We start from the raw sequence: 12,447 nt of genomic DNA, 5'->3' as shown, positions 1-12,447 counted from the left end.
ATACTGTAGAGACAGAACATTGTTTCAACTTAGCATTTCAGTTTTAAATGCATTTCTTTAGAAGCAAGTCTGCTTACAGCTCTCTTTCCAATACACACCAGTCTCACCCCTTAGGATTGCAATCATACCTCCCCACCATAAACACCTCAAGATAGGGAACCTACAAACCTTCCTTTCTAGATGAGCAATGCTCAGTGTGGAGTGAGACTTAAATGAATGATTTAGGTGTAGGCTGGACACACCAGTAAGGTTCAGGTATTGAAAATAGTTATATAGCAGCAGATGATACAAGCAGTAGAACGATGCTTGGGCCAAAGAAGCTTCCTCGAGGTTATAGAACAACAAGTTTGTGTAGCATAATCCGGGTCCTCAAAATCCTGTACCTGATTTAAATCACAGCTGTGAGATGTGAGAATGTATGTCATCTTTGTGAAAGTAACCATCCTTGAAAGAATTTCACCTCTAACCAGAAGCTCAAGTTTAATTGCTAGAGAGCAAGCTAATGATAATGATAATGTTTATCTTACCTAGCAATGGTGCCTGTCATGAACCCCATGGCCAGTGTCTAGAAGAAAAATAGAAGGTAAAAGTGAACATTGCCTTCCTGGCATATCACCATAACCTCAAAGAGCTTCAGTTTTGCAATAGCTTCAGATTAGGACTTGTCAAGTCTGAAAACCAGATGAAACTTTTGTTTCTCATACTTTCTTCTTGCAGATGCTCTTATCAAGTAAGCACAATCCTGGGAAACAGCACAGCTAGTAAGAAAAGGAGGGAAATGTAGCTCCAAAGCCCTAAACATCTTAAAACCAGGGTGCCTTAGAGCAGGTGTGGCTAACCTGTGGCCCTCCAGATGTTTCTTGGCTCCAACTCCAGCCAGCCCCAACCGGTATAGCCAAGGGTCTTCTGGACTGAGGAGTTGTAGTCCAGCAACATCTGGGAGGGGCATGTTAGCCACACCTGCTCTAATGCAACCTGTTCCTAAGCTGTTTGTCAGGCTTCTTCTTTGTTTCTCTTTTACTAGAAATGGAAGGCACTTGTATTTAGACATTGCCGCTGGTTTTAAGGTGCAGCATCTTTTATCTCTGCTGCTATTTCGAGTTTGTCTGGCCTTTATTTTTAAGTGTTTGGTTGTACTAAGTTCTTTAGAAACTGGTTGTTTTATTTGTACTGATTTTGGTGGAAGAGTGGGACATAAATAAATTGTTTTATTATTAATCCCTTAACAATAACATTTTTGCTAATTTATGACTACATAGTCCCTGAGGAAACCTGTTACATTCACAAAGTGGGGCCCCAAGAGAAATATAAATCTTTGACTGAACTGTCTGGAGTTGCTGCAACAATAAGAGAGTCTCCAAAATTTAATAGGGTGAGATATCCCCAGAAGAATCTTGTGTACATAATTAGACATGGCCTTCAGATCTAGATTGGGTGTAGATCCAAAATAGCTGATTAACCTTTTGCTCAGGTTAAGCTACATACAAATAGTTTCAGGTGTTGACTGGAGTATAAAGCAAGACTAGGCACAGAGAGTTTAGCATCCCTCGGAGCGCTGGTTTTTCTGGAATTTTTATTTTTTAAAAATTTCCATCAGTGAAGCTCAGTGAGTAAGACCTTGACTCAAAACAATCCCTCAGTCTAAACTAGCATGTAAGGATTCAGGTAGGTAGCCGTGTTGGTCTGACGCAGACAAAATAAATAATAAAAATTAAAAAATTGTCCAGTAGCGCCTTAGACACCAACTAAGTTTGCTGGGTATAAGCTTTTGTGTGCACATTATTAGCTGCCCAAGCCCCTTGAACAACTTGCCTACTTACAAAGATGGTCAGAAGGATAAGATTCCATGGGAAGCGTCTCCTGGAAGAGATTGAAAAGAAAGAAGGTATGTAAGCAGTGTCACTAGGGCCAAGCGTTTCAGCACATCCTGCTAGCTGTAGGCATTTTTCACCAGAAGCAAAGAGGCCAAATAGGTTGCAATCCTACTCTAGACTCCAAAGCAGCCTATGGGTTCAGACTTCATTCAAAGTGGATGCACACTCCTCCAGACACTGCACCGCTGCCTCCAAACCACCCACAAGTAATGGAAGAAAACGGTGTTTGGGAAATTGTTGTACAGCCTAGTTTTCCCATGTTGCCCAGCTGCCACTCATTTCAAAACCCCGCCTCACATTCAGCCACTCACCTACCTGTACATCCCACAGTCACCAAGAATATCCAATGTAACACTCACCGTGGGCCCTCACAGCATGCCAGCACCAGGTAAGTGACGAAGAACACAGCACTGGGGGAAGGAAACAAGAGTGAGATGTTTGAGTCATACCGTAGTCGGACCTTGCATCTATCAAGTACTTTGCATCCCTCCCTAAAGACACAAAAAGGCTGGGATTTCAGATGCACAAGAGTTGAATATGGCACCCCCTAAACCCTGATTAGTGGTTAATCTGGCTTCAATTGTTGTGGTGTGGGACCTTGATTAGGAGAACTCAGGGCACTGCCACCACTCCTGAGCACCACTTCTGACGCCTCAGGGGGCGTTTAGTCTCTGTTGCTTTCTCTCTATACATCACATCTTAGCAGAGCTAGGGTTGTTCACCACTGCTTCTACTACGATCTCTACTCTCTTGCACATGGAAGTTGGTGGGATAGACCAGGGACAGGGGACCTATGGCCCCCTGGATCTTGCTGAACTACAACTCCCATCATCCTCGGCCATCAATCATGGTGGCTGGGGCTGATGGGAGATGGAGCCCAGGAACATCAGGAGGGTGATAAGTTTAACATCCTGGGACAAGATGCCCAGTTATCTCCAGGCTTGTTTCACTTCTCCTATTTGCAGCCTAATCTTATTTCCAAGTAAACATGGGTAAGTCCTACAGAGTTTGAAGCAAATCACTTCCAGGCAAATGCTCCTCCTATACACCATGTTCCATGCCAAAGTTCTATACTACTCAAAACAGCAGTAATGGGAAACGGAGGGGGAACTGCAACCAAGTAGGAACATTAGCACCAAGTCAGGATCTCATAGCTGACTTCTGATGCAGAATACATCATGGACCTTCTGCCTCACCTCCAGCCATGCCAAAGGGTGACAAGAGACACACGTTTGGCCTTTGGGTGATGCTTGTAAACATACAGTGGTGTGCCCTTAACCCTGTGGTAGCAAGCTGTGTGCCTGGCCAGGCAAGGAGGTGATTTAACCTGAAGTTCCATCCCTGCTTCCACAGGCACAGCTGCCAGCTTTCTGGAGAACCCTGGGCAAGAGGCTTTCCCACCCCCAAAGAAGGGTGTATCTATAGTCACACAGATCCATGATAGCAGAAAATGTTGATTTAGCCCAAGTTGTACCACAGAGCTCAGAACAACTCCATGGACTAGAGCAGTGTTTCCCAACCAGTGTGCCTCCAGATGTTTTGGGACTACAACTCCCATCATCCCTAGCTAGCAAGACAAGTGGTCAGGAATGATGGGACTTGTAGTCCCGAAACATCTGGAGGCACACTGGTTGGGAAACACTGGACTAGAGGGCTATTGATGGCTACTAGCCCTGGTGCCTGCATTCTGCTTCCACAGTTGGAGGCAGTAATGTTTCTGAATAACAGTTGTTGGAAAACCACAGGAATGCTCTTGTGCTCTGGCTTGCAGGTTTCCAATGGGCTTCTGGTTGGCCACTGTGAGAACAGGATGCTGAGCTGCATGGGCTATTGGCCTGATCTAGCAGGCTCTTTTTATATTTTTAACTGAGCAGACAGACAGCACAGCCCTGTAAGCATATTGGAGAGGAACTAATACTTACTAAGATACGTAGTATACAGCAACATTTCTCCGTACAAAACTGGATACGGGTTCACTGTGGAGAGTGAAAATCACGTAGTATAAATATTTTCTCTCACATTAATTATCATGGGAGGCAGGATGCTGCTTCTCCAAGACATCCGTATGATCCCTTCAAACTCCTGTCTCTACCCTCACTGCTAAATACGGTACTAACATTTCCTGCCATGTCATCCTCATAAGGAATAGATCATGAACAGGAGACGACTGTTAAGGACATGCTCCAATTGCAATGCATAGTCTAGTATAGAGGTGCCCCAAACTGTGGTCTGAGGATCACTGGTGGTCTGTGGGCTGTGGTATGTCCACATTTAGGACACAATTCATATTTAGTTTTAATTGTATTTCTATTGCTTCTTTTATTTCTTATATTGTACTTCATTGTATTACAGTCCTAATTCTATGGAATGCAAATTCTTATACAATATAAGGAATAAAATAAGCAATGGAAATACTTTAAAAACATACAGCATCTAGCACAGTGCATTGCAATTGCTACAACAAGTGGGGGGAATAATTAAGTGGTCTGCCAAGACCCTCAGCAATTTTCAAATGGGAGTTTGGGAACCTCTGTTCTAGAATAAAGTCAGAACTATTTTTTCCTGTGGTTTAAAATAAAAGGTGTTTCTATTTCCCTGGTGGTACTAACTCCAGTAAATAATAATTCCAAGCATTTAGTATAGCACTAGAACTAACTGCTTGAGGGAGAATTGTGGCTCTTTTAATTTTACTACCAAAGATACCCCTAAACTGTTTGTTCTCTTTCCTTACCACCATAGACTGAGTTGGAATTTAATAAGAAGTAAATTATAGAACCAGTATTATTCCAACAACACTATTAACTACTCTGATGTTAGCCTGATTAATACCATTGCTGGAAGCTGAAAATAAATATTCTGAGCTTCAACATGAACAAAGGGGAAATAAAAAATACATTGCTTTGCTGAGCACCATTATTTTGCGGACATTTCTCAGTAGGGAAAAGCACTACTGATCTGTGACTGCTGGGGCAAAAAACTTACACAAAGGTGAAGACTGCAATGATGGCCACAGTTATCAGCAGCTGCAGTGAAATGATGGTGTAGACCTGGAAATTAAGACATGCGGTATACATAAAGCTGTGTAAATGCACAGTAATGCCAACCTAGAGACTGGAAATGAATGGTGCTCATTCTAAAGAACCCCTGATTACAGAGAAGGCCAGTTGCTTCCAACAGATTATGTCGGAGCCACCTGCAGTTCACCTATCTGTTTGCAGGCTAGGAGTTTTTTCTAGACTCTTGCCCTGGAGCACAGGTGGGTACCCTTTGCCCCCCCCTTTTTAAAGAATTGTCAGAAATAGTATGTTTCTTTTTCTTCCATAGTGGTAATTTTTATTCAATGACAATGTTTATTTTTTAGCCGTGATGTTACTCAACTAAAACTCCCATCAGCCCCAACAAGTATAGTCAATGGTCAGGGATGTTAGGGGTTGTAGTTTAGCAACATCTGGAGGGCCCCAGGTTCCCTACACTTGCCCTGGGGGATATAAACTGAGTTTGCTACCTACCACATACCATTTGGGAAAGCAAGAAACACAATGTATTTCTGAACTGCTTCTCACCTAGGTGCCTGGATGCTGTGCTCAGCTGTCCTTCCTTACAGTTCTGCATTTCTGAAATGTTACACAGTCACCCAGGGATAGCAGAAGCGGGTGCTTTAAAATGCTAGCTGAAAAAGCAGCATGGTTTGTTTTATTAACACTGTTAGCAAAACTTTCAATTCTCTAAAAGGAGTCCCTGCCCCTATCATGTCTAAACGCCTAGTTGTTGCCTTGTAACCACAATTCATTCATTTCTGCAGAACGGGGCAACGCTCCTCCTAGCAGAGTGAATAGACTCCTTTGCAAGGATACCAAGGATTGCTCACTGCAGATTCTCTCCCTCTGACACAAGGCAACAGACTAGCTTCTTCCAAGAGAAGTATCCATTAAAGCAGAGGCTGCAATGGGGGACCACGCAGCGGTAGTTCCTCAAGTTACTACCTTGCGGATGAAAATGTGTCTGACTTTCCTGTCATCCCAGTCTGCTGCACTGAAAGTCGCATCCTCTCCAGAAACGCCGCCACCGCCATAGACATCTCCTGTCAAAAGGAAGGCAAAATGGTGGTATTCATGCTACATTAACTTCACCTGCTCTAACTAGAGAAGGGAAGAACCAGGAGCAATTTCCTGGCCTGGGTTGGCATAGTATTTTCAGAACCTTCTGGGGTGGGTGTGCAAAGATTTGCTTCCCCACACAGTCAACTCTTTGAAAGACTGAAGGTCTCTCAGTGCCCTCAGAGCTCTAAATCCACCCTCTCTAGCTACGCATTGTCTTCTGCTAAAATCACCTTCTCCCATATGGCTTTCCTCTGCACTGATCATTCAGGTTACTTAGATCTCAACACCTGGGTATTTACTGCCAGGGAGCTGCTACTGAAACCAAGCCGCTTGATTGCAAAATGTCCTGAAGCTGTGCATTAAGTACATATTCTTCTCAGACCACTTTATGTGGCTAGAAATGCATTTGCCTCAAAAGGCAATTTTAGCTGCAGATCAAAGAGAGTGGCCTATTGTAGCATAAGCCTTTCTTTTTAATGCCTCCTCCGTGACACACATACCTTTTAACTTCCTATTAACATAACCTAGATTTGATTACCGCACCATAGTTCCATATTCATAGTCACTAGAGCAAATGAGAATATGCACTTTGCCCATCCATCCATATAAGTATATGTAAGCATAAAGGAAATCCACCCTTTTAACCAGGTTGTTTGAAAGTATAATATGGAAATTCAATCAGGCAAATAGATCAGGGGTAGGGAACTTGTGTCCCTCCAGATATTGTTGGACTACAACTCCAACACTCTCTCTCTCTCTGTGTCCCCTGCCAGTTGCCCTGGGACTGCAGAGCTGGATAAAGCACACTCCAGCCCCAAACCACATCAGCTAGAACAGGCATCCCCAAACTGCGGCCCTCCAGATGTTTTGGCCTACAACTCCCATGATCCTTAGCTAACAGGACCAGTGATCGGGGAAGATGGGAATTGTAGTCCAAAACATCTGGAGGGCCGAAGTTTGGGGATGCCTGAGCTAGAAGATCAAGGGGTCACTGGGAGGCTGGACTCCCTGCCTCTCAAGAAGACCATAATGGCAAAGCCCAATTTGGCCCCTTTTCATAAGCTGCAGAAAGGAGCAGCTGCTTCAGTGCTTGCTTTATTCTTCCCTCCCCATTCTTCTTTCCTTTTGTGTCATCTCCATTAGATTGTGAGTCTGTGGGCAGGACAGTGCCTAGAAAATGTTAGGACATTTTAAAAAGGACGAAGAGGAGGAGGAGGAGGAGAAAGAAGAAGAGGAACAAGAACAACAATATTTAATACTTCCTGCTTTTGTAGCCACCTAGTTGTGGCATTTCGCTACTCCCTTTTCCATTTGCTTTTCAGCTAGCCAACCCCCCACCCACTCATGAATGTATTCCCCCTTCCCCATCATAAGAGGGAAAAAATATCAAATTGCATACCAAAGCCCATTGGGACCGTAGGCATAATAGGAACTGGCTGTGGATAACCCCCTGGTTGTGAGTAGCCTCCAGGCTGTGCGTACCCACCACTGTATGGTGGGGGCTGTGGTTGTGGCTGTGGGTAGCCTCCTGGGTAGCCTCCTGGGTAGGCCGCAGGATATCCCCCTGCTGGTGGAGGATAGAGGGGGTTCCGATCATCGTAGCCTGGTGGAGGAGCAGAGGGGCGTGACATGTCTCAGCACTGAAAAACAAAAGAGGTAAAACCCTGATAGTGCACCTGCAAAAAAATCCCACCGTACTGAACAAAAAACCATGCATATCACCCTTTATATACCGGGTACATGCATCACCTCTTGTGTCTCGATGGTACATCAGAACCAAAAATGGCCAGTAGGGGGAGCCAAAAGGAAGCCACAAGGCAGCAAACGTCATGCTGAATAGAGCTGTCCATAAGAGCAGGCTTCACCAACCTGGTGCCCTCTGGAATACAACTCACATCAGTGCTACTGCTGATGCAAACTGTGCTTCGAAACTCCTGGAGGGCATCAGGTGGATGAAGGCTGTAGTAGCAGAATCCTAAGACTAAAGGAAGAACATATGAAGTTGGCTAGCAGGGGTTGGAGGGCATGTATCTTTGAAATGCAATGCTTTGGCACCTGTTGACTGTTTATTTTTTAGGCAGTGCCGTGGTAATCTCCACCAACTTTCCTCTTTATTTTTTGTTGGGCACTTGAATGCACAGCTTTTATTTATTTATTTAATGTATTTATATATCCCTCCCTTCTAAGGGAAAACAAGCACAAACGAGCCCAGAGTTCCCCCTTACCACCATACATGGATGGCCACAACAGAAAGATGTTCATTAGCAAACCCCCCCCCAGCCCCAGCGCCTGCTTATTTCATGGCTTGTCAGCACTTCTTACATGTAAAAGGGAAAAATGTTATCACTGGGGTAAAGAACCTTTTTAAGCATTGGTTTCAGGCAATCTTCCAGGGACTGCATGTCAGTGGGTGGTGGGGCCAGGGGCATAAACAGGCAAAGCAATGAAAGTAACATTTCACCTTTGTAGAGCAGGCACCCGCCTCTACCCTCCACTCAGGCCGAGTTCAATGACACATTTCGACTGGGCAAAACCACTTGAGGAGAATGTGAAACATGGCCAGTGAAGGGCATGGCCTGGGGAGAGTCCCAAAGGCCAGGCAGAGAGGCCTAGGAGGCTACACTTTGCCCTGGGGCCTAAGATTTCCCACCCCGTGCTATGGTTGTGCTTGACTCTACAACAGGACAATACCAGTGTTGTATATCCAGTTGCCCAGTCATCTGTACACACCATACGTTTAAACTACCTATGCGGCTTCCTTCTAAGGATCCTGCGGACGGTACTTTATCAAAGGTGCTGGGAATTGTAGCTCTTTGAGGAGCAAACCACAGCTCCCAGGATTCTGTTGTGCTTTAAATGTATGGTGTGCACGCAGCCTGTGTGTGGCATGTTAGAATCACCCCAGGAAATCAGTGAAGGAAGCTTTTGTGAAAGCCGGAAGAAATTTGGTTGCCTCCCTATCCTGGTCCCCATTCAGGGTGTTGATATGCTGCAAATGTGTGGGGCAGGCAAGGCAAGCAGAGCATTACTGTACCTCTGCAGACTTCTTCACAAGGCTAGAAAAATTCCAATCAGGAAAACAAGTCCTTTTTTGGAAAATTGTATCATCCACAATATTGCTACAGTGCTAGGCAATGACTGGATATGCTAAGGCTACAAACCCAAGGATTAATGAATCTGTATGTCACAAATTCAGCCTTAATGGCAGAGCATGTGTTTGGCATGCAGAAGGTCCCAGGTTTCAATCCTCTCCAGGTAGTGCTGGGAGAGACCCCTGCCTGAAACCCTGAAAAGCCTCTGCCAGTCAGTGTAGACAGTATTGAGCTAGATGGCAATTTCCTTCCTGTGTCCCAATGAGCATAAAAAACAGATATTGCTGCTCCTAGGCCTCTTTAGGAACAAACTGTACCTCAAAAGTGCCGACTATGAGGCCAAAGGCTGCCAAGATGGTACGCTCCCTCAGCTGTAAAACATTGACACTCCTTTCTGGCTTGTTGCCACTCACCCACAACTTTTAAGCAAGCTAGCTCTCTGGGAAAGAGGGCAACTTTCTCCTGAGAAGACTCCTTGTGGAGAGGGGAGCTGGGGGAGCCTGTGTGAACAGATTAATTTTGACCAGTCACAGGTAGACAAACATATGGAAGCCCCCTGGGGAGGGAGAAGAGAACATGGCAGCCATCCATGCCGCAGCAGATGCAATATTTTCCATACACACACACACACACACACACACACACACACACACACACACCGCCTTTTTCAAAAAAAATTTCCTTCCAGGGGCTTATGGGAGGAAGAGGGAGAAGTGAAAGAAAGTAATCTGTATTTCGCAGGACAAGACAACATTGTGATAAGCAGTTTAGAGGAAGGGCAAACAAATCCTTTCCGGATGTATAAGGGGGCACTCACCGAATAAACAGGGAGAACTTAAACACAGAGAAAAAGGAAGGGTCTGCTTGTTTTGCAGAATTGACATTTGCAAGGCAGTCCTATTATTCCCTAGTCAGTTCTGAGTATTGAAAAGAAATGGAAGGAGGGGTCATGATAAGCAGTTTAATAATTACAGTACTGTAGTTAAAAACTGGTGCAAAGGGCAGGCAGCATTCTTCCTCATTTTCCATGGCTTCTTAGTTAGAGGGAAAGTGAGAGAGAATGTGGTCGGGTCCAGAAAGACAGATTTGTCAGGAAAAGCTTTTTGCCTGACAGAAATAATTGGGTTCTTCCAAAGTGAGGTTGTTGAGACCTTGGCCTTCCCGTCCACCAAAGACTAATTTGCACTTTATTGTTTATCCTGCCTTGTGTATGTACACAGGAGGTTGGATGCTGGCACCTCAAACTGCTGCTATGACAATTCATATAGTTAAAGGAAACGTCCGTGAGACTGCCGAAGCTTATGTAAACATCACCCTTTTCTATCTCGAAGCATTGTTTTCATCTTCAGCATATGTTACCTCCTCTCCATGTACATGGGGGGGGGGGGGAAACACACAGAAAAGATGCCCCATTCATTTCCTGTCTGGCTAGAAGGAGACCAAGGGAGATCTCCTGAATCACAACGAAAAAGGTATTATGAATATAAAGTAGCTTCTCATTGATATCATCTGTTCAAACCCTAACAGGGTCGAGGAGTGAGGGATAATGAAAAGTACTAATGCCCAATGGCTTAACAGTAGTACAAGTCAAAGGAAATAAACTGAGAGAAAAATGCAGTGACTTTTGACTCTACAAAGCAGGAGTGGGGAACCTGTAGCCCTCCAGAGGGTGTTGGATTACCACTTGCCATGTTGGCTGGGACTGATGGGAGTCGGGAGCTCCAACAACATCTGGAGGGAGTGGACACAGTTCCCCCATCATTGCTACACATTGACTAATACTGCTGCAAACAGCACCCACACCAGGGAAGAAGCGGCCGGGTCAGGGTTAAATTAGGTTTACTTAAAATATTTAGAAATACAAAAGGCATTTTGGATCTATAGTGTTGACATAGGGCAAGGGCATGCCCGTTATCCCCTGCGGGAAGTTTATTTTAAAGGACTATCCCTTATTCTCTAATGTCACAATTTCCTATCGCATAATGCTTTCCTAAACCGGCTGCACAAAGTAAGGATCGATCCTTTGAAAACAGAGTGAAGGGCATCTAGCAATCCTAATTAGCCTTAAAAAAATACAGTTGAGGGGAGACGCCTAGTCACATGAGCAGAGAATGCACCTTCCAATGTTTGGAGAGCATGGGTGGGGACCCTCAGGCCAAATTCCTTTATCGGGCCTCTCCTCAAGCCACAGCCCTCACCAGCCCTGCACTGCAACCTTCTTCATGGCTTTTGCTTGGCTGGAATGCGTCCATGAACTGTGAGAATACGGCATCTCCTGCTTGGATGGATCACTGGGAAAACATGTGCACTTTTGTGAGGCTGGAACGTAGCCTATGGTACAATAGCAAGTATCTGTTGTTTGCCCACTTTTACCTCTGACTCTGTGGGTTAAACCACTGAGCCTAGGGCTTGCTGATCAGAAGGTCGGCGGTTCGAATCCCTGTGATGGGGTGAGCTCCCGTTGCTTGGTCCCAGCTCCTGCCAACCTAGCAGTTCGAAAGCACGTCAAAATGCAAGTAGATAAATAGGAACCGCTACAGCGGGAAGGTAAACGGCGTTTCCATGTGCTGCTCTGGTTTGCCAGAAGCGGCTTTGTCATGCTGGCCACATGACCTGGAAGCTGTACGCTGGCTCCCTCGGCCAATAATGCGAGATGAGCGCGCAGCCCCAGAGTCGGTCACGACTGGACCTAATGGTCAGGGGTCCCTTTACCTTTACTTCTGACTACGCCCACAACGGGTATGTGGTTTCCCAAAGATTTCCTACGAGGAACTGTGGCCCTTGGATGGAAAAAACCCACCTCTATAAATTTACAATGCTAGGCATCTGCAAGGACTTGAGTTCAAAAGCAAGACTCGAGCAGAAGTCAGGGGATATAAAGCTTGGTTTAGATCATGGGTAGGCAAACTAAGGTCTGGGGCCCAGATCCGGCACAATCGCCTTCTAAATCCGGCCTGCGGACGGTTCGGGAATCAGCGTGTTTCTACATGATTAGAATGTGAGCTTTTATTTAAAATGCAGCTATGGGTTATTTGTGGGCCATAGGAATTCATTTATTTTTTATTTTTTCAAAATATAGTCTGGCCCTCCACAAGGTCTGAGGGACAGTGGGCCATCCCCTCGCTGAAAAAGTTGGCTGACCCCTGGTTTAGATCCTCCATTCTAAACTGAAATTAGACAACACTGAAATCAATGGGATGCACTCACCTTTACTTAGGTTTCTGTTGAAACAGAGGGGCCTTAAGTGAATAAAACTTGCCACTTGGTCCAACCTCATTTTTCTTTTCTTTTTTGCACTCCCCTCCTCTACTTGGTAACAAGCAAATTCTTTTATCTGACAGTAGAGCAAAGAGCTCAACTCCAAAGGTCATAAACTACACT

General features: G+C 45.0%; 1 protein-coding gene across 2 annotated transcripts in view; it reads right to left on the bottom strand.

The window, feature by feature from the left end:
- LOC118091176 (protein lifeguard 3) overlaps window positions 1–12,447 on the bottom strand; it is a 30,447-nt gene that overhangs the window by 3,530 nt on the left and 14,470 nt on the right. Inside the window, exons 2-8 of one of the 2 annotated variants that reach the window (XM_035127852.2) lie at window positions 7,374–7,614; window positions 5,858–5,955; window positions 4,857–4,921; window positions 3,797–3,850; window positions 2,234–2,284; window positions 1,821–1,860; window positions 528–565 (exon numbers count right to left, since the gene is read on the bottom strand). In XM_035127852.2, coding sequence (XP_034983743.1) covers window positions 528–565; window positions 1,821–1,860; window positions 2,234–2,284; window positions 3,797–3,850; window positions 4,857–4,921; window positions 5,858–5,955; window positions 7,374–7,605 — 578 coding nt within the window. In that variant the 5' untranslated portion in view covers window positions 7,606–7,614. The remainder of the gene's footprint in view (window positions 1–527; window positions 566–1,820; window positions 1,861–2,233; window positions 2,285–3,796; window positions 3,851–4,856; window positions 4,922–5,857; window positions 5,956–7,373; window positions 7,615–12,447) is intronic. The other variant, XM_035127860.2, reaches the window with a different exon arrangement.

Source organism: Zootoca vivipara, chromosome 1 (genome assembly GCF_963506605.1).
Source record: "Zootoca vivipara chromosome 1, rZooViv1.1, whole genome shotgun sequence".
NCBI classification, from domain to species: domain Eukaryota; kingdom Metazoa; phylum Chordata; class Lepidosauria; order Squamata; family Lacertidae; genus Zootoca; species Zootoca vivipara.
The sequence above is the reverse complement of the archived record's forward strand: the minus strand, read 5'-3'. Positions and strand labels throughout refer to the sequence as shown.